The 23,481-nt window shown below is 33.0% G+C and overlaps 1 protein-coding gene across 2 annotated transcripts; it reads left to right on the top strand.

Annotated features, from left to right (window-relative positions):
• Positions 1 to 208: 208 nt before the first annotated feature.
• Positions 209 to 22,078, top strand: LOC149420161 (serine protease persephone-like). 2 transcript variants are annotated; one of them, XM_089636015.1, is made up of 9 exons: positions 209 to 641; positions 4,690 to 4,765; positions 5,764 to 5,864; positions 18,278 to 18,378; positions 19,662 to 19,771; positions 19,864 to 19,998; positions 20,769 to 20,890; positions 21,001 to 21,137; positions 21,816 to 22,078. In XM_089636015.1, exons 1-9 carry the CDS (start codon positions 569 to 571, stop codon positions 21,993 to 21,995), a joined length of 1,035 nt encoding a protein of 344 aa, XP_089492141.1. In that variant the 5' UTR covers positions 209 to 568; the 3' UTR covers positions 21,996 to 22,078. The 2 variants fall into 2 exon arrangements, with proteins under 2 accessions (XP_089492141.1, XP_089492142.1); XM_089636016.1 differs by lacking the exons at positions 4,690 to 4,765; positions 5,764 to 5,864.
• The last annotated feature ends 1,403 nt before the right edge of the window (positions 22,079 to 23,481 follow it).

Below are 23,481 nucleotides of genomic sequence, written 5' to 3'. Positions count from 1 at the left end.
ATTTGCAAACTTTCTATGAAGAGTATCAAGGGCTCGACGCTGAGCACATGTGAGATGGTTTAGCTTAAATAACTGTAAAAAACGTTTAAATTGCTGAGCCACTGCTTTTTTACTACAATTTTTCGAACTGTTGCAAACCAGTTTCCCAGGAAAAAAACAAGCAAGCCCAAAAAACATGTTGATTTTATGATTCTAGTCAGTCGGTGGTTTAGGTCCAGAGTCTATACTAGGACATCTGTTCTGTCTTATACCGTCAACAAAAATAATTCGAACACATCCGCAAATCGTAAAGAAAATTTTGGGTGTTCAAAAATTCAATTTGCGGCGTCACTTTCAAATAAAACACTTTTTATACACCACTATTTAATAAAAATAATCGAAATAGGTTAAACAAACTTCATGTGACAATCCAGACGAAGAAACCTTTGGTTTCGTGACGATTATTTTGTGAATGTAGTATTTATTTATATCGTAAAGAAAATTGTTTAAAATATCTATGATTCGATTTTTACGCGAATTAAAACTATACTAATATAAAACCAGTTGAGTTAGAATTAGAGAATCACTTATGATGGTGTCTGCTATCAGGTTGTTTTTCCTCATAAGTTTCGGAGTCTTGTTTGCTTCCGCCGAATATGAAGGTAAAGTATTAACATTTTTTTCTGAATGTCATCAAATAAATGTTTTCTTCAAATATTTTCTTTTTATTTTTTATCTTATTTTCTTTTCTTATGTTTTCTTCAAATATTTACAATTCTCTTTGTGGCGTCAATTTAATGTTTTAAATGGAATAAATAACTTTGTAAAAACAACTATTTAATCAAAATATGTTTCAAAACCAATGGTTTTTTCGTGAGGACAAATGTAATGTAATTTAAACAATGAAACTATTGGTTTTTAAACATGTCGCTCTTTTTTGATTAAATAGTGGTGCATACAAAGTTGTATTAGTTGTACTTTATTTTATTTAATGTGGATTCAGTAATTAAATATGTGATTGATTGGCGGTATGCTTTTTACTATTTTTTTTATAAAAGAGCAATGATTAGTGTAATACATCTTGCTATAGGTTTTGCTAGGTATTATAGAAAAGAAAATCAACTAATTTTATTTTGAAAGTATAAGATCATTTTTTTTTTAATTTTGCTAATATGTTTTCAATTCTCACCACTTGCCAATTCCATGCAGATTCTAGTCATAATTTTTGATTTGATGGATTCTTTCGTAATTCTCTAACTAGCTAGGGCTTATAACAATACCCTTTCATGTTTCTAACTAACTAGTCCTGCGGCTCATTATGCGGATCATCAGATGGTCGTATTTACTTGACTGATTTTACGTTACAATAATGTGTTTTATGGGGAAAAATTCTTAACTGGATAAAAAAACCTCAATTCTAGTCAGAATTTTTTTTTATTTTATTTTTTTGGATTCTTTCGTAATCCTCTAACTAGCTAGGGCTTATAACAATACCCTTCATATTTCTAACTAACTAGTACTGCGGCTGATTAGCCTTATTACTATTACCATCTGATGGTTGTATTTAATTGACTGAATTTATGTTACATTAATAAGTTTTATGAGGAAAAATTCTTAACTGGATAAAAAACCTCATACAAATGACAAGAAAAAGAAAAACAATAAGTTCTGAACTTTTTACGCTGTTTGACTTTGTGATTTACTGAATTTAAGTATTTCATTTTTTCATGTTTTGGCTGCGTCCTTTTCGCTTCGGTGGTCCTGCAAAAAAGTTTGTGAGAGAATTCCTATGGAAGAAAAAACACATTTTGTCATATTAAAAAAGGATACTATTTCTTCGCCGTCGCTGTCATTTTTTCTCATGGAGCTTCACGGTGTGATCTCCTTGAGAAGCTCCATTAGGATAATCAGTTTCTCTGTCTTGGATGAGCAGGAGGCCAGTTTTTCGCGTACCCTGATGAGGCCTTGCAGTAGGATCATTATGTCCTCGTCATCAGAGGATCCGGTGTTTGGCGCTTGGCGTTGTTCCGGTGTGGTTCTTCGTGGTTCCTGTTGTTCAGGAGCCTGTTGCTGGTGGTTGCTTCGGCCCGCTACGTCCGCCCAGGACCGGCCGTCAACTCGGGCCGCGGGTCTCTGTGCCCGGGGCTCTGCCTCTTTGCGCCTCTGGGCGTTGGATTGCTCCTGTCTGCGCTGGAGAGCAGCTACGTATGCCACCCTGTTGGGGCATTTGCCGTAGTTTGCGGGATGGGCTCCGCCGCAATTGCAGCAGACGGCCGGCTCTTCTCGATCGGTTTTGGGGCACTCCGGTGTGGCGTGACTGCCTTCGCATTTGACGCAGCGGGCAACGAGTGCGCAATTTCTGGACCCATGTCCGAAATTTTGGCATCTGTGGCATTGTGTTCCGTGTTGGAGGTGGTTGCTTCTATACTTCCTCAAAGTAATCCTGCAGTGGCACAGGTAGACCACTGCGGCTCTCAGGTGGCCCATGTTTGTTTCCTGGCCAAAGTGTGCCAGGTAAAGCGGGTATTCTGTTCCCGGGGTGGTCATCTTGACCACAGTCCTTGCCGGGAAGCCTTGATTCTCAAGGTCTTCCATTATCTCCTCTGGTGACAACTTCGAGAGTCCCCTGATGACGGTCTTCTTCAATTTATCCGCTTCTGTGGTGTAGGTGTGGAACGGCTCCTCCTCTCCACGTAGGGCTGCTGTCAGTTTTTTATGGGCTTCTACTGAGCTCACCACAACGCTGATTTTGCCTCCTTTGGCATACCGAAAGTTGAAATTGGCGTTCCCAATGTGCCTCTGCACTTCTTTCGTGATGTCGCCGTGCGTCATTGACCCTATGGTCATGATTACGGGCGGGACTTGAGTACTCTTCCCAGGAGTCGTAGTAGTCGTTGGTTTTCGGCTGGTGGGCGCCTGGTCTCTGCTGGTGGACGCCACTGGTCCTGGTAGCGTCGGGCGTTTCTTCGTCGGTGGCGACGAGATATCCTGGGCTGGTTCTCTTACTTGATGTAAGGTTTCATATTTATTCTCGTGAACCACGCGAAAAATGGGCTTTGGGGGGGAATGGGGGCGCTTTGAAGCCGTAGCCCTCGTCCATTCCTCTACCATGGGTTATGAGGCTCTTGGTGATCCGGTTGCCGAGCCGGAGCCGATCTGCGAGGATCCATACACGAATTCCTGCTCGTGCGTATCTGGATCTAATCTCCAGCCAGTGGCACCCTCCGGGAAATCCGTGGGCAGGGGCTTGTTGCGCTTAAATGTCGCTGTTCCTCGTGGTGTGCGGTGGTAAGGCATTTTATGTTGTTTGTTCTGAAACGAGAAAAAATTAATGTTATTTGAGTATTTTGCTGAATGCCTTGAAAAAGGCAGTTGGGACGACGTAAGTGAATTGCGAAGTTTGCCTTGAAAAGGGCAGTTGGGGCGCGTGCGCCTGCTCCAGGCCTGCTGGATATCTCCGGCAGGCTGTGAGGTGTTGGGGCCTGGCTGTGTGAACACAAGCCAGACGGAAGCAGTTTTGTGGCTATATTACAAGCCACGAAAAATCCTCAAACTGCGCAAAATCCATAAACTACGCAATCTCTCTCCATCTATCCTATCTATCTCTTTTTTATTCTAGTCAGAATCCGCGAAATTTCTCACCCCGATAAGCCTGGATACCGCGCCGCCGACACCCTGCGGCTGGCTTGTTCAATTCGTAATTATTTGGAATATTATTGAGGGGCTACATTAAAATACTGTCAAAAAAAATTATTATCTTTGTACGATGACGCCTTAGGTTGCGTCACCGTAAAGGGACAGAGAGAGGAGTTAGATCCTCTCTGTGTCTAAGGAAACTTGAATTTCATTAGGATTGCGATGCCCCGACCAACACACAGATTAATAACGCAAGATTTCGGCACTTCAGGTTTGATTATTCTTGTATATGTTGATATGTCTAATGATGCCCGGACGATTAATGTTCGATAATGAATAATTGCCCCAAAACAGAGTTTTACAGCGGCTTTTACTTCGGTGAATATCTCCTTACATGTTGAGAAGATGGAGGTTGACCTATGACGGCGCATATAACTGTGTTCTTCAAGATCAAAATGAAGCATGATTTCACGTACTATTGAATCCTGCTCTTTGATTGGTGGAAACATAATGAAGCTATTGGTGTGACCTAGCAGGTTCGACAAACGTCGTGATGGAACAATCTTTAATACTAATATATTTTTAAAAGTTATTAAAAGGGTACAACTGGGTAATTTAAGAGGACTTTTTGTATTATTCATCTTTGTTACTAGTAATATTATAAAAGTATGTTGGTAACATAACAAATACTTTCAAAAGCGTTGATATCATAAAAAAAAAACATACAAAACGTAAAGTTAAAAGTATTTTAAGAAGACTTTGATAAAAAAAAAAAATAAAAAAAATTGGGCTGTAAAATTATTCTAGCGCTCGCGTATTACGTGATTCGTACCTCGAAACAGCAGATTTTTGTGCGTAAATTATTTTTTATAATTCCACAAATCCTGCACATGAAAATCCCGCTTATCCGCGGGACATAATATTGCTGAAAGCCGCGGAATTGCCGGCTGCGAGATCGCAAACCATAGCCGTATCTAAGAAAACATTATTTGAAGAGCTGAATTGTTTGAAAATATTTTAAATTGTGCATTGTTTCCATTCGTATATTTATCTATTGTTTTTCATTATTTCTAGTATTTAAAAAATGTGTGTTACCTGGTGGGGTCATAGGAAAATGCATATACATGAACGAATGTGATCACTTATTGAAGTAAGTATGACAACATTTAATTATCTTAACGAATACTTTATTTTATTTATTAATTTACTATTGTTGTGCGATAATCGCGTAGACTATCGACACATGGGTTAGATTATAATGGTTATAATCTAGGCAGGTATGTGCCAATTGTAAATTATAAGTGTAAATTCAGACTCCGTTCGCCGAACTAAAAAGATAGGTATTCGCAAATGTGACTTACGGAAGATTTGGTTGTGATGTTCGATGATATGGTACTTTTGGTAGCGCTTATATGGTGGAGGAATTCACAGGCACTCGTATAAGATTGAAATAATTATAACTCAGGGTAAAAATCGACTTGACACATCGGTTGTTTTCTCGGTACGGTGTTTTCGTCAACTGTCATTAGATGACGTTTTTGCTACGGCGCGGGCGGCTCGATTCAACTCAAAGCAACACTGCGCAGATTCAAATCAGGTAAATTTGAATCCTAGCCGCCTTAAAAGTGTTAAAACAATTCAGCGTCACGAAACACTAGATATTTCTAAATTTAAGTTAAAAAATAACTGATTTATCATATCTTACAAACTATATATTTTCTCTTGTTTAAATGTGGTTCTTAAAATCTGTTTTGAATTTACTTAGACTAAAGTTGTTTCGCAATTGATAGATCGTAGATTTTATGGTGCCATCGCACGTCTTTGTGCTATGCCTGTGAATGTTCTTATTGTACATAATTTTGTTCGAAAAGTATTTTGCTAACATGTTTTTTGTTATTTTTATGTATAAATATCATCGCGCTTAATTATTTTTCATTTTGTAGAATTTGCAACTTATTTTGTACTTATATGCAGGCATAAAATACTTTGTTCATTGTTGTTAATTCGTTTTATATATAATTGTATATCTTTTTTTCATTGTTGTTAACTTGTTTCATAAAATTGTATTTCTATGTTCATTGTTGTTAACTTGTTTTTTAAATATAATTGTATATATTTTTTATTGTTGTTAACTTGTTTTGATTTCAGTAAAATAGCAAACCGGTTTCGAGAAGACCCGAAACCAATTAATTGTGAAGGCACTGAGAAGGTTTGCTGCCTTCACTACCCAACACATACTGCTAAACAAGGTAAAGTAGATTCCTACTTGATTTGGAGAACATAGGGGAAAAACAAGGAATTTCAATTCAAGACAAATTTGCAAAAATCATCATTTGATTCAGTAACAACTTTTTCTTTTGAACTTATTTTGTATTTTTAAAATTTATATAATGATAATACATTAATATTACAATAATAATAATAATATATTATTCCCAGAGAGTTAAAAAAACTCATTTCGAGAAAGACAACATTAATTGGCATTAAGAAAGTTAGGGGGCAGTTGGGACTCCTGTGCGGTATTCACATTAAAATATATGTGTTTCATTTTTCTTTTGGATTTATTGGTATTATCTACTTATGCAATGATATATCACCATTTAATTGTTAAAAGTCTGTATTTTGTCACTTACATTCATTATTAACGCTTTTTCCCATCGTCATCAGCAATGATTTTAGTTTATTTATGCTTTTTCCCATCGTCATCAGCAATGATTTTAGTTTATTTATGCTTTTTCCCATCGTCATCAGCAATGATTTTAGTTTATTTATGCTTTTTCCCATCGTCATCAGCATTGATTTTTGTCTATTAATGCTTATTCCCATCGTCATCAACATTGATTTTTGTGTATTAATGCTTTTTCCCATCGTCATCAGCATTGATTTTTGTCTATTATTGCTTTTTCTACTAATGCTTTTTCCCATCGTCATCAGGATTGATTTTTGTCTATTAATGCTTATTCCCATCGTTATCAGCATTGATTTTTTACTATTGATGCTTATTTGCATCCTCATCAGCATTGATTTTTGTCTATTTAAATAATCAAATATGATTGTTACTAAAATAAGTTTGCACGGCGAAAGATACACAGTAATGCCGCTAGACGGTATTGTTAGTTCAATTTGGGATTTTAGCTGACATTCCTTGTTTTCCCTATGGTGTTCATTTTAGGTCACAATCAAATCTTGTTATTTTTATAGTACACGTATACGCCCATTCGGCCTTTTACAAACATATGATATGGAAATAATGATTTAGTCAAACGGACATCAAGAAGTAAAATTTGCTTTAAAATTATACATAACCCATAAGAATAGTATTTTGCCAACTTTCATTATTTTTACTATTGAGGTATGCTATTATAGCCTTCTTGTAACTATATTCCCTGAGATTGAACACATCTACCAACTGCATTTAATTAAGTTTTTAAAAATAATTTTCGATATAGTAGTTAGTTCTAGTTGGTAAACGGAAGGTAATTAGACTGAGTAAATCAGGGCTGTCAATAATTCCATGTACAGTATTAAAATTAAAAGTCCAGTCTGAAACGAGTCTTCTCTCTGAGAGTACTAATAATTTTAATTCATTCACGAAGTGCTTATAATTTATAGTTTTTGTGAAAAATTTTACAATATATAGGGTTTTTTACGGAGAAATCATATTTTATTATGACAGTATTGAATACATCATATAAGATGCACTACAAATTTCCTACACAAAAAATAAAGTAAAGTATAAGTCCCACAACAAAACATATTTGTCCATCTTTTTTTCTTTGCATAAGTCATAAAATATATTTGTCCCTTCTCTTTTTCTTAGAATAAGTCACAAAACTTATTTTTCCCATCTAACGAATTGACGAATCAACGAATTGACAACAACAACAATACGGAGAGTGCACACGCATTATTTTTATCCTAACAAAATCATCTAAAGCAGTCATAAAAAGTATTAAATTTAAAGTGTTTCACCTAATTATATTAAATTAACACTGGCTTAAAGTTTACTAATTGTCAGAAAAGTATATAGTGCATTAAAAGTGTTTAAAACAAGGATTAGTGTAATCAAGTGACAGTTGCTATAAGCCCCCCGCGCCCGCATCTACACCGCCCGCGCCGCCAGCGGTAGTACTTACACGCCCTACCAAAAATCCAGGGGTTCACAACTGTTTAAAAAAAAAAAAAAAAAAAAAAAATAACAATGGCTCTGAGTGATAAAGCTTCGCAGTACATTACCAAAGTAAATGCGATAATCAGTGGATTGATCTCAATCGTTCATGAGCCTAGCAATAAATTCTCTAAGGAAAATATCGTAAAAATAATACCAAAAACAACCGAACTTATGGCTACGATTGCAGAATTGGTAGTCGATTTTGGAGTAATGCAAGGAGAATTAAATTCAATGAAAAATAATACGCAACTCAGCAGGACCAACCCGATTGACATTAATATGGGTGATATTGTCACCGAAATGGAAGATAGGGCCATCAGATCTAACAACGTCATATTATATAACGTTCCCGAGAGCTTTTCTGATGAAAAGGCAGTCATCATTACGGAAGATAGAGACAAAGTTTCTTCGGCTATAAAAGCTATCGACCCGTCATTAGATCTAATCAACGTCAAAGTATTCCGACTGGGTGCCAAGAAAATTGCCAACAAAAATCGTCCAATTAAATTGGAATTTACAAACAATATCGCACCGAGAACTCTCCTACGTAATAGCACCAAATTTAAAGACGGAATCAAAGCAAGTAATGACTTAACCATCCTCCAAAGGAATCAATTGGTGGAGCTTAGAAAGCAGTTATTGTTCCGTCAAGAGAATGGTGAACCAAACCTTACCATAAAGTACATAAACTCCAAACCAACTATTGTTACAACCCTTCCAAAAAACGACACAATGTAAACAAACTGAAGTGCTATTACCAAAATGTCAGAGGCATGAAAACTAAACTTAAGGACTTTAAAATACATGCCCCAACACTGCCACATGACATCCTCATTCTTACGGAAACCTGGCTGGAACCATCCATCAACTCTGCTGAGCTTGGTCTACCCCACCATCATATTTACCGGTCTGACAGAAGTCAACAAACCAGCGCTAAATCTAGAGGCGGTGGCGTCATGATAGCTGTCAACAAGATACATCCTTCAAAACTTCTGAAAACCAAAAATTCTAATGTGGAACAAGTTTACATTTTACTAAACGGCAAAAATCAAAAAAATATCATAGGCAGTGTTTATATTCCGCCATCATCAGATATCAGTGTATACAAAAGTCATTTCGAGGATATTGAACAACTGTCGTTTAAATTTCCAAATAGTAAAATCACTATCATCGGTGATTACAATTTACCAAAAATCAACTGGGGTACCCGCGACAATTCTACATTATCTCAAAACTCTAGCTTAACTGACACAGAAAAAGAAATAGTTGAATTATGTGATTTCCTTAACCTAGTTCAATTAAACAATGTAAAAAATGACAATAATAGATTACTAGATCTTGTTCTTTGTACCGACTTGTCAACTGCGGTTGGAAAGTCACTCGATTCAGTTCTTCCCCCTGATTCTCATCACCCACCTTTAGATATTACTGTATTATGTAACCCTATAAAATGCCAAATTAAAAACCAGACACAATATCCTAACTTTAATAAAGCCAATTATGTTGCAATACGCGATTATCTTTATAACACTGACTGGTCTATACTAGAAGGAGGTAATCTCGATGAGAATATTAAAGCCTTTTACGATCATCTATATAAAACCATAGAAAACTTTGTCCCAATTAGTTATAAACTATCTTCAAATTTCCCTCGCTGGTTTAGCAAGGACCTCATTAACATAGTAATTGAGAAGAAAAAAGCGCATAAAATTTACAAAGAAACAACAAATCTTTCTGATTTTATAATTTTCAGCAGGCTGCGAAAAGATTGTAATAAATTATCAAACATTTGTTATAATAATTACATTAAGAATGTGGAATTTTCGATTGGTAACAATGTAAAATATTTTTTCAACTATTGTAAAGCTCAAAATAACAACAACCTTGGCATACCTGAAACTATGCACTATAAACTGAAAACTTCCTGTAAAATCAAAGATATTGTCAATTTGTTTGCAGATTTTTTCAAGGATGTATATGAAACAGATATCCCTGATGAAGACATTCCAAACTTTGAGTCCGATATAAATTTACAACTATCTCGGATACATATTGAGATTAAAGAAATTGCAGCATGTATCAAACTACTGGAACCTAAATCGTGCTCAGGGCCAGATAAAATTCCCCCCGTATTTCTAAAAAACTGTGGGAGTAGTGTCTCTTACCCTCTGTACCTACTATTTAATCAATCACTTTTAACAGGCAAGTTCCCACAAATATGGAAAAATAGCTTTCTCACTCCTATATTCAAAAGCGGAGACAAGTCTTTAGTTGAAAATTACAGACCAATATGCATACAATCGTCAATACCAAAAATTTTTGAAAAGTTAATTCTCCAAAAAATATGTTCTTGCATAAAATTTAATATCTCATCATTTCAACATGGTTTTATCTCTGGACGATCTACCTTAACTAACCTTACACTGTATGAACATTTTATCTCTGGTGCTCTTGCTAATAGAGAACAAGTTGATTCAATTTACACGGATTTTAGTAAAGCCTTTGATAAGGTTTGCATTAAAATTCTTATAAATAAATTGTCTAAATTAGGAATAAGTGGTAATTTATTATGTTGGATTAAGAATTATTTATCAAAACGTGTACTAACTGTCTGTATTAAAGAACACTTATCTTACGAATTTGAAGCCACTAGTGGTGTGCCTCAGGGTTCGCACCTTGGTCCAATATTGTTTATACTATTCATAAACGATGTCACTTCCATATTCACTGATGTTAACATATTATTATTTGCCGATGACATGAAAATATATAAAATCATAAAAAATATATACGACTGCTTGTCCCTCCAATCCAATTTTATAAAATTCGTAGAATGGTGTACCATTAACAAACTTACACTTAATATAAAAAAATGTCAAATCATGAGTTTCTTTAGAATTAAAAACCCTATCAAATATAGTTACTCTTTTAACAATCACAGTTTATTGTCAGTACCTGTAATAAGGGACCTTGGAATAACCTTCGACTCTAAACTACTATTTACCAATCACATTGATATAATAACGGGTAAAGCAATGAAAACTCTGGGCTTCATTGTAAGAATTTGTAAAGATTTTAAAAATATCCAAACATTTAAAATACTATATACAACTCTGGTTAGGAGTCATTTAGAATACAATTCCCCCATATGGAACCCTTTCTACAAAAGCCATGCAAACTCCATTGAAAGAATCCAACGCAAATTTCTCAGATCAATTAATTTCAAATTAGGTATTCCTGCGGTTGACATAAACTATGAATCTTTATTAAAAAAAATGAGACTCTTATCGTTAAAAGATAGAAGAATACTCAATGATCTTATTTTCTTATTTAAAATAAACAATAACTGGTTTGACTCCCCTGAATTGGTCTCATTAATAAATTACCATGTACCTAGTAGACCGACTCGACTCAAAACACCTTTTCACTGTGACAATACTATGACGAACGCAGAACAAAACTCAACCATCAATCGCTTGCATATTTTAGGCAATGAATATGCTAATATTGATCACGCTGCCGGTAATCTGTCTTCATACAAAAGATGCGTTAAACTAAATTTGTTTGCTAGTACCACGTAAATACATCATGTAAACATAATATGCCTACCAGTACTTCTAAAACTATTAATGCACTTGAAATCATAAGTACTTGTAAAATTTATCATATCGGTTAACATAATCCAGGATTTATTACTTTTTATATTTAAATCATTGTCGGTACCTTGAGATAGGTATCTTATTGGTACATTTTATTGTTTTATTTCAATCTTTAAATTTTTATTTTTATTTATACTTTTTCCTAATAAATTATGGTTTGTACTTTAATACTTTATATTTTAAACTATTCACTTTACAATTTACTTTTATACATTATAGTTTTTATACACTACTTATTACCTTACTTTTTACCTATTTTCTTAAATTTTACTAACATTATACTGTTATTCTTCATGTTGTTGTACTATTATAAGTATGTCAATTATGTTAATGGCACGTGTTGTGCCGTATATGTGTAAATAAATAAATAAATAAATAAATAAATCTCTTTTTCTTTGCATAAGTCACAAAAAATATTCGTAAAATAAATCACTATGATTTTAGATTTTTACTGCCAAAAGCATCATAATGATTTATTTTTGGGGTATTTTGCCATGCGGCGCTGCCTCCTTTAGTCAACATTTCGGACATCATTAAAGTGTCCTGCTCCCATGATGGATTTTCTGGGGTATTATGCCGTGTTACGCTACCTCCTTCTTTAGTCAACATTTAGGACAGCATTACAGTGTCCATCATCAGGGCAGAGCAGCAGAACATAGCGCAAAACGGCATAATACCCCAAAAATAAATCACTATAACTTCATCTGCATTTTAAAATGTTAATATTTGCTTAGTTCTATTAGCATGGGTGTGTTATCAGGTAGTTATTTAATAGACAAACGGAGTCTAGAAACGTTCGATTTCAATCACAAAACTGTTTTTTATTTTTTTGTAAATAATTTTATAAGAAAGCAAAAAAGTTAATCAATTGAAACTGTCACAGATAATCTTAACTATAATACTGTATTTTTTTAAAGTTGTTTCCTTTACGCGTTCATACATTTCTATTGAAAAATTTTTTTTTTTCGTAGTTTACTTTTTTTTTTTTTTTTGAGTAATTTATTTTTTATTTGTATTCTACTCAGCGAAACGATAGTAACACTAAAATACTTGCCGAACTTAATAATACCATAATTAAATTTGGTGGTAAAAATAAATAAAAAGATTTTGATTTAAAACAGTAATGCTTTTGTGCGGTTTGTTTGGTGAATCGTTGTGTTAGTATAGCTGCCCCGGGAACCATTAAGTGGATAACCAACACCTCTGCCATAGGTCACAGTGAGTGGTTCGCTACGTTTGGTGACTTAGCAGGGGTGCTCGCGTTCATCGGGTGAGGTGTGTTCAGAATGCGCCTGCCCGCCAGCTGCGTGGCGTGCCAGATCGGGAGAGGCTGGTTTGGGGAGACCCTTTGATCTCTCCAACTGGTCATCACTCCTGGACACGCTGATCTCTAGATTCCTATTCATCATTCATACGTTTTTCCTTTCCTGAACTTTCTCTCCGTACTTTCCTTAAAAAGACTCCTCTCCACAGCATCCCAATGGATGACATAGGCCATGAGGGAAATTCCTGTGTGGGGTTAGTGTAAAAAAGTATAGTCTAGTTTCTGCTGCCGTGCAGCTCGCACGGACAGAAATTTCGATAAACTCAGTAACCACAAACCACAGTGATACCCAGTTTAACATATTGTTGTTGCAAAAATAAAGCAGGCTGGCTGCGTTTAGTCACCAGACAGCCCGCAAAAAAAATAACTCATTATGGACCGAAGTGTCCAATCATTAATTGACTCAATTAAAATTGAAATAGGAAAATGCTCATCTGTCAAAGAGGCAAAACAAAGGAGTAACATAGAACAAGATATACACCAGCTAGAGGAAATATGGTGCAAGGAAAAACTTCAACTACAAGAAAAAATAATTGAGCTACAAAATAAACTTATATTAAATGAAGAAAAACATTCAGAAAAAATTGAAAATTATTTAAAGGAAAAAAAGGAATCAACTAATACTACGTACAACAAGTCAACCCTCTCAATACCTATACCAGAGGCCAAATACTCATTAATAATTGCAAGTGAAAATACTAATACAACATCTGATAATATTCGAGACATGATAGTTAAAAAAATTAAAACATCGCATTTGGGGATTGCAGTAAATGGAGTACAAAAAGCATCAAATAAGAAACTAATCATCTCTTGCCCCAAAAAGGATCACGCAAAAAAACTAACAGAAGAAATAAATATAGTCTTCAAAAATACTATGATCGCGAAAGAATTAGAAAAAAAAAATCCTAAACTATTCATCAGAAACCTACCTATCGACCTATCAGAAGAAGAAATAATAGAATCATTAATAACCCAAAATGATGGAATTAAAATCATCATGGATGAAAATCCGAAAAACTCAGTAAAATTAGTAAAAATGCTTAAACCAAAAGGACAAAACAATCTTACAAACTATATAGTCGAAACAAGTGGAAAACTTAGGAAATATCTCATATCTAAAGAGAAAATTAATATTGGATACCACAGAGTGCGGGTGGAGGATGCTAATCCAATAATGCAATGCTTCCATTGCCTGAGATTTGGACATTCAGCTGTCAACTGCTTTAATAAGGACAAGAATGCTTCGTGCCTGCACTGCGCCATGGACCATCCTTGGAAAGACTGTCCCAATAAAAACAAAGAAGAGAAATGCAAAAATTGTGATTTCCAAAACAACACTTTCAAGTCAACAAACGATACAAATCATAAAGCAAATAGCAAAAATTGTATGTATTTAAAAAAAATGATGACTATTGCCCAAGGGCGTATAAATTATGAATAGGTATGTACCTACTTTAACATTCTTAATAACTAACTTTAAAATTCTTAACAAGATTAAAAACTCAATACCAAATTTTATATTTTTGTTTCAAATACGCTTTTTTTCTGACTTTTCACACTTTTCTGACTTTTCACACAATTTAGCTATTAATATTAAAACTTTCGAACAATTGAGAAACATTTCAATGTTATTAATCTACCATCGAAGAGATAACGATTTATCAGTAATATCCAAAAAATATTTAATTAACTATTTCTGTAAAATTTTAAGACAAAAACACAACATTAAAATATTAGCCTACTCTCAAAGTGTTAATGTTTGTAAAATATTATTTATACAAAACAAAATTAATATACTACATAGCATGTATCATCTTCATAATATCATCACTAGTAATATAATGCTAAGTTGTTCAATATTGTCACCAAAACTATTTCAAGTCAACCTTGATATTATCCGTGAACATATGCTGCTAATTTATAGTTTGTCATCAAAATCAAATTCATTTTTGACAATTAGTTATAACAATATTATTTCCTTATTTCTTTTAAAATGAATAATTTCTTCACTGAGGAATTAGATAAAACGCTTAATATTTCAGAATATATTTGTCATACTTTAAAAGATTGTAATAAAATCGTGGATAAAATAACAAATTCATTCTCTGTACTCCATTTAAATATCAGATCAATGAAACAAAATTTCAATGAATTTTTACTCTCAATTAATTTACTAAATCATAAACCGGACGTTATAGTTTTAACGGAAGCATTCACCAACGTATACAATAAATTTTGCATACCAGAATATACCTACTTCGCAACATCTTGTGCTATTAATAGAAATAGTGGTATTGTTGTATTTGTTAAATCTTGCTATTCAAACATCGCAGTGGAAGAAGTACATATGCAGCGAGTTAATTGCTTAGATATTAATCTAAATGTAAATAAAATGTGTTTTAATATTATTGCAATTTACCGAACACACGGATCAAACGAGTACACATTTATGGATGAATTGAGAAGCATTATCTTATCAAAAAAAAAATAAACAGAACATAACAATAATCGGCGATTTCAACATAGATGTTTCAAACGAAAATAGTAACAGAATAAAAACTGAATTTATCAATTATATGACGGAAATGAATTTCATATTGTGTATAAATAAATATACTAGAGAAATTACGGGTCAACGTCCATCTTGTATCGACCACATATGGAGTAACACTAAAGATACCGACAAATTACACACGATAATATTAAAAAATAATATTACTGATCATCACACTTGCATCTATATACAAAAACTTAATATTAATAATTATATTGATTCAAAATGCAATACTTTTACAAAAAATTCACTAAACCATCATAAATTAAGCCTAAAAATAAAAACAGAAACATGGCGTTCCGTATTAGAATCAACATGTGCTGAAACATGCGCAAATATTTTTGATAATATACTATGCAATTATATTACAGCATCAACAGATATTAAAACCATAAAAATTAAATCAAAATTCAAAAAAATAAAACCATGGATTTCACATGGCTTAATCGTGTCTATTAGAAAAAAAGAAGAGTTATATCGCTTGACAAAGAAATTTCCCTTAGATAAAAAAATATACACAGATTATAAAAAATTTAGGAACAAATTAACCTGTTTACTAAAAACAACTAAAGAAAACTTTTACAAAAATGAAATTGATGTGGCTAAACAAAATGTAAAACATATATGGAAAACAATAAATGAAATAAATAGTAGAAAAAACAAAAAAACTCAAATTAAAAAAATTAATATCGGAAAAAATTCTATTAATGCCCTAATGGAACCGACAAAATGTGCTAATGCCTTCAATAAATATTTCGCTAACGTCGGACAAAATTTAGCTACACGGATTGATGAAAATTATAAAATAGATAATTTCGAAAAGGACTGTCACAAATAAAATAATCTGTCAGTTTTCAAACCGGTAACAACAGATGACATAAAAAATATTATAAGTGAATTAAAAGGTGCATCTGCACCAGGGTTTGATGGAGTCACAGTAGAAATGTTGAAAAATTATAATGAATTATTAATTCCAATTACACACATTATAAATATTAGTTTAAATAGTGGAATATTCCCCTCCGTTTATAAAAAATCTATTGTAACACCCGTTTTTAAATCTGGCAGCCCTGAAGAAATATCAAACTATCGACCCATATCTGTTGTCTCAAACATTGCAAAAATTTTCGAAAAGATCGTAAAAAAGCAACTTTTATACTATATTGAAAATAATAAAATAATTAGTCCTAGCCAATTTGGATTTAGAGAGAAACTAGGCACTCATGATGCCATTGCAGAACTAACTTCAACTATATACCGTGCATTAGATAAAAAAAAATAAATGCCTTGGCATTTTCATTGATTTACGTAAGGCTTTTGATAGTATCTCCCATACAAAACTAATTAATAAATTAAATGATATCGGTATTATTGGTAAGGTAAGGTATTGGCTGCAAAGCTATCTAACTCAAAGAAACCAAAAAGTAAAACTTAATAACTCACTTAGCGTAGATGAAACTTTAGAATTTGGAATTCCCCAAGGGACTGTTATTGGACCAATTTTATTTATAATTTACGTTAACCATATGTTTAAATTATCACTTAATGGTAAACTTATATCCTTTGCTGACGACACTGCAATAATTATCGAAAAAAAGACATGGAACGAAATTACCAATGCAGCGAATCAGGATATGAAGGTTATAAAAAATTGGTTCGATGGCAATTTATTATCACTTAACACAGAAAAAACATATTGTATTCCTTTCACTCTACAAGAAGATGTGCCAAATAACCTAATTAACATAACAATTCATTCTAAAAACTGTGTAAATGACGGTACATGTAATACGGACTGCGCGAAACTAAATCATAAATCCAATATAAAATATCTTGGTATCTTAATAGATAAAAATGTTAAATGGAAAGACCATATTAATCTCACTGTTGAAAGAATAAGAAAACTTATCTATATTTTCTATAATATACGAAATATTTTAAATAAGAAAACTATCAAAATTGTCTATTATGCATTAATTCAGTCCTTATTGCAGTACGGGATTATTGGGTGGGGAGGGGCTTTTAAGGCTTCTTTACAGCCCATAATTACAATTCAAAGAATAATTATAAAAATCATCCTTAGAAAACCATATGACTCCCCTACTTTAGAGATATTTCAGGAATTTAATGTACCATCTATAACAGAATTGTATAAGAGAATCGCCTTATATCAAATTTATAAAGAATATTTTATTTATAAAATTCACCCCTCAGATAGCATAAGCAATAGATTCAAAACAAATGGCTTAATAGCTATTCCTATGCTTAGAACGACCACGGCTCAGCACCACTATTCGTATTTAGGTGTGAGATGGTACAATATATTATTGTCCAAAAATAAAATTAGTGTAACCGAAACTGTGAATTATGAACAATTCAAAAAGTTAATTAAGTCCCTAAAATTGGATAATGATATATTGTACCCCTAATTTTCTTACACTTACTCAATCTGTAAAAAATATATATTAATTTGATTGTCTTTAAAAAAAACTACTTTTCTAAATTTTTCTTGATATATTGTACCCTTAATTTCCTCACGCTTACTTAATCTGTAAAAAGATGAATTATTTTAATTATCTTTAAAAAAACAATTTTCTAATTTGTGTACCTATGTTAATATTATGTTTGTATTTATTTCAAAAGTTTTTGATTATTGTTTAAAAAATCATTAGAACTAAATGTAAAGACTCCTCCCATAAACACGAGCTCCTGGAGCTCAACTTATGGAGAAATAGAATAATAATGAACAAATTATTTATAAGTCTGCATATTGTTATCATTTATAATGTTAAATAATAAAAAATAAAAAAATAAAAAATAAAAAAATTATAAGCAATAAAAAGATTGTAATTTTCATTTCAATATATATTTTTTGTTAATTAACATAGCTTGTTTTAACAGGATTCTGTCAAATGGCTTCAACATGTCTTCATTGGTTTGAATATTTGCAGTTTGCAGAAAATATATGTCGACACTCGAACCATCGAACCTAGTAAAGGCGCACATCGCAAACGGAGAAAAGGTTATTGAAGCTGGAGAATTCCCTCATATGGTAAGTGGACACGATTAACTTTGTATTACTATAGCTACGATTAATCGTAATCCTGGTGATTAAATTAAACTCGTAGATAATTATAAGAGCGGCAATTGTACAAAGATTGGCAGATTGTCTCAGTATGTTCCTGTTGATGAAATTAGATGTGAAGATAATTATAAGAGCGGCAATTGTACAAAGATTGGCAGATTGTTTAAGTATGTTCCTGTTGATGAAATTAGATGCGTAGATAATTATAAGAGCGGCAATTGTACAAAGATTGGCAGATTGTTTAAGTATGTTCCTGTTGATGAAATTAGATGCGTAGATAATTATAAGAGCGGCAATTGTACAAAGATTGGCAGATTGTTTAAGTATGTTCCTGTTGATGAAATTAGATGCGTAGATAATTATAAGAGCGGCAATTGTACAAAGATTGGCAGATTGTCTCAGTATGTTCCTGTTGATGAAATTAGATGCGTAGATAATTATAAAAAGGGCAATTGTACAAAGAGTGGCGGATTCTTTCAGTATGTTCCAAGTGATGAAATTAAATTCGTAGATAATTATAAGAGCGGCAATTGCACAAAGATTGGCAGATTGTTTAAGTATGTTCCTATTGATGAAATTAGATGCGTAGATAATTATAAGAAGGGCAATTGTACAAAGAGTGGCGGATTCTTTCAGTATGTTCCCAGTGATGAAATTAAATTCGTAGATACGAAGAATGACAATTGCGCCAATTTCGTAGAAGAAAAAAACTAGAAGTGCCTTCCATACAAATTTGAATGGAAAAAATTGTTTTATTTATCCAATTTTGGATAAAAGAAATAATTATTCAGTTTTGGCTTAAATTTTTGTCTCAAATCCAAATTAATGTTTTCCACTTGATAATGTAAGTTGACCTCTATGAGTACGAGTTTGGGCACTCCTGCTCCAGAGTCTAGATATTTTCTCTCTAATAATATAAAAGTTTTATTATCTTCCTTGTTTGATGAAGATATCCTCGCTGGGATCTCCCAAGCTGGGGATTTCATTTACATAATTTATTAATATGGTTAGTTTTCAGTAATTATAAATGTATTAAATTATGTTTTTCCTGAAATAATTATAAATATATTACATGGTTTTTAGGTTTTAATGATTGATTTTAGGATGTTGTCATTTGCACTGCCATCCGATAATACCGTATGCTAAGAGCGATTGGCAAAGGACCAATGGAACTGCCGTCAGAATTTTAGTCGGAAGTCTTGAATAACATTTAATTGTGCAGTGTTTTAAAATGTCACATATTATTTTAGGTTGCTTTAGGAGAAGTTTCGACAAACACGATAATTTTTCAGTGTGGAGGAACACTAATTTCAACTAAGTTTGTCTTGACGGCTGCTCATTGTGATAAACATTTTATTAAGTGAGTTTTTTTTTAATATTAATAAAGATGTAGATACATTGTTGGTACATAATTAATTATCTTCATTTGTTTATTCTTTTAAAAAATTTCAGAAATTATCACGCCCGTCTTGGCACCAATGAAATTGACGACATTTATAACTCGACAACTGACATCGCCATAGATAAGATCCTAAATCACCCCGAATACAACGCTACCTTGAAAACTAACGACATCTCTTTATTTAGGTGAGTGTATATATATATTTTTTAAACGTTTAAATTAGGTACACTGTTTACTATCGAAACAATTTTATGATTTTCCCAACATTCCAGTTCCTACCTAAATTACATTTTTCCTAGTTTTGTTCCATCCATAAAGGTCTTACCTTCGAAGAAAGCAAGAAGAAGATTCGAATGAAGTAGCCCAAAACAAGTGTTATTTTGTTTTATGTTCGAATTCTTGTCGTCGCATATAGTTGCATATTTTTCGCCCTTCGTAATAATTAATCCAATAAAAATTTTGTAAAAGAGTATAAATTATCATCCCAATGTGAAAATTCAGTTTTTAAAAGTTACATTCCTTCGTACCTTCTTGTTACGTTTGATGCATGTTTTTTAGATTAATGTTGTGTTTAGTTAATTCCGAGATTTATTATGTTAAAATAGATAAAATATTAGTGATTAATTGACCTTGCTTTAGTGTAAAATAATAATTCTAATAGCCTGGATTCTCACTGCCTCGTAATCTCCAGTTCACGATCAATAGGATAAGGTCCTCACACAGCCGCTGTGCCCACATAATGCACGGGTCAAGTCACTGAGAGAGTCGGTAATGTGTGAATGCGATGGGGTGGATCGACCAAATATGTGGCCGCTGCATTCATTCCCCGGCGGGATTTTCGAAGTCCACAGGGCGATGCCTGAGGCCTAGACTGGCTCCTTGAACTAGATGCCCCCCCCCACCATACGAAAGAAGAAGTATAATTAATATTTGTAATGATTTCTAATGCATGTAGGTTGAAGACAGAGGTGAAATTAATACCCAACCTTAAGTTCCCGGCCTGCCTCAATACGGATATTGAACACAAAGAGATACAAATGATTATAGCTGGGTGGGGACGAACTGGGTCACAAGGAAGTAAGACTAATTTATTTCTATATTATTATTCCGCATCAATTTTTATTTAAACGTTTTATTTTAAATTTTTGTTTTCGTCATTATTATTTAGCCTATTTACCCTTTTTTAGAAACTTCAACTTCACTACTGAAGGCATTGGTAACCAGAACACCGTTGGATGACTGCCAGAAATATTTTAACAGTATTAAGTTATCTGAGAATCAGATGTGTGCTAATAACGAAACCACCAAAGCCGACACATGCCAGGTTTATAATAATAATTATTATTATCTAAATATATAAAAATTAATATTTCTATGTTAGTGCCTAAAGTAGGAGGAAGTCTAAACTACCGAGTTGTGATCAATTAGGTATGTAACCAGAGATACATGAGTATAACAGTTTGTAAGAGGGACACTAAACTACCGAGTTGTGATAAATTAGGTATCTAACCAGAGATACATGTGTATAACAGTTTGTAAGAGGGACACTAAACTACCGAGTTGTGATCAATTAGGTATCTAACCAGAGATACATTTGTATAACAGTTTGTAAGAGGGACACTAAACTACCGAGTTGTGATCAATTAGGTATCTAACCAGAGATATATGTATATAACAGTTTGTAAGAGGGACACTAAACTACCAAGTTGTGATCAATTACTATTTTTATTTTATTTTTTAAATAAGTTTTTACAACAGTTGAAAAGAATGTGACCGTTCTAAGGTCACATTACACATGGTTATCTGTGTGAATTATAAATTTGGTCAAGTCTTTTAGTAAGTTAATTTTGTTAGCGTGTCAAAATATAACAGGAGGTAAATTATAAAGCGAATTAGGTTCCTAACCAGAGACACATGTGTATAAAAGTTTGATGACTTGTGAGGAATCGAAGTGTTTGGTTATTCTATAAATTTCATTAATAAATATTTATTTTATTTAAAGGGAGATTCCGGTGGTCCGATGAAAATTTATATCGGAAAAGGAAATTATAATCTGTACAAGGTGATCGGTGTGACTTCCTTTGGAAAAATCTGTGGAGTCGGAAATCCTGGTATTTATACGAGGGTTTTACCTTACTTGGACTGGATCGTGAAGACAGTATGGCCTAATGGGGTCAAGTAACCATTTATCCACCTTCCAGCATCTCATCATCGTCACCCGTTACTTTGGATTTATAGTTGGATAAAGAGCTACTTAGTCCACCGGTTAATATTTATTTTTCTTAAATTGCCTATGTTCTCTCTCTCTCATGTATTCCCTTAAGATGCAGTCTACTATTCATATTCTTAAAATACTCCACTTTTGTCTTTTATCACCTTTCTTACCCTACGGAAAGTTATCATATATTTAACGGATTTAAAAAATATTTGTATTTACTTTATTTGAGTGACAAATACAATATGCATGTGTTATATATATAAAAAATTTCTTCCTTCCAGAAGAAATTTTCTGAATGATAGTGAAAAAAAACCCTATCAAAATCCGTTGCGTAGTTTAGAAGAAAAACGCACAGACAGATGCGGATATCGACTTTATTTTATACTATTTACAGATGATAAAGGAAAAACATAATTTCCGAAGTAGAGTTGAGAGATAAAAACGAATTAAAAAAAAAACAAATTAAAAATATATACATACATGTAAGCTCTTTTATTTTTTAATATTATATTTATAGTATGATAATGTCAAATTAATGTTGTAAAATAATACTTACATCATTAAAGAATGGCCACAATATTATGATAAAAGATAAACAAACTAAAATAAAACAAAAACTGATATTTTTACAAAAAATACAAAACAAAAATAAAGTTAAAATTCCCCAGGGTTTGAACCTAGGCTCTCTTTCATTTAATCATTTGACGACTTTTCCATAACCATAAAAGGATTAAAATATCTCCTTTTCGCTGATGATATCAAAATTTTTGAAGCTAGCAAAGATCACATCAATTCCATTCTGTCGCAGAATGATTTTGATTCCCTTGCCAAATGGCCGGAACTGAATAACTACACTCCAGCACCCAGAAATGAATTATCGTCAAATTAACAAGAAACAAAGACACATTACTGTTCCCCTACCACATGAACAAAAAATAATTATTACGTGAAAATGACATTAGAGACCTCGGAGTTAAATTCTTTTCGAGGTAACTCTCTTTCTCAAATCCCACACAATACGTGTCATTATCTCCCGTGCAAAAAAATTGCTTGGATTTGTTCTCTGTAAAATATGAGTTAAGATTTTCACGGCCAAAAGAATGTTTATTCTTTGTTTTTGGGGTGTTATGCCGTGTTGCGCTACCTCCTTCTTTAGCCAACGTTTCGGACAACGTTACAGTGTCCATCATCAGGGGATATGTGAGAAAAAAAATTGTTCTCTGTAATTTTTTTATTCTCCGAAAGCGAAAACTTTTGTTCGGTCGAGATAAATCACAAAATCATATGTCAATAAATAAAATTGTTTACCACCTGAACTATTGGATACAATCGATAATAAAAAAAGCAAGTTATACCAAAAATTGGAAAACGAAAAATTCTGAAAATTATTTCAAATACACAAAACTAAATTATTTTTTTCTTGGTTGATGCCGGGACTGGGTCTAGTCCA

Source organism: Hesperophylax consimilis, chromosome 10 (genome assembly GCF_061612785.1).
Source record: "Hesperophylax consimilis isolate HC1 chromosome 10, BYU_Hcon_1.0, whole genome shotgun sequence".
Classification (NCBI taxonomy): Eukaryota; Metazoa; Arthropoda; class Insecta; order Trichoptera; family Limnephilidae; genus Hesperophylax; species Hesperophylax consimilis.
This window is presented reverse-complemented; position numbering and strand designations above follow the sequence as displayed.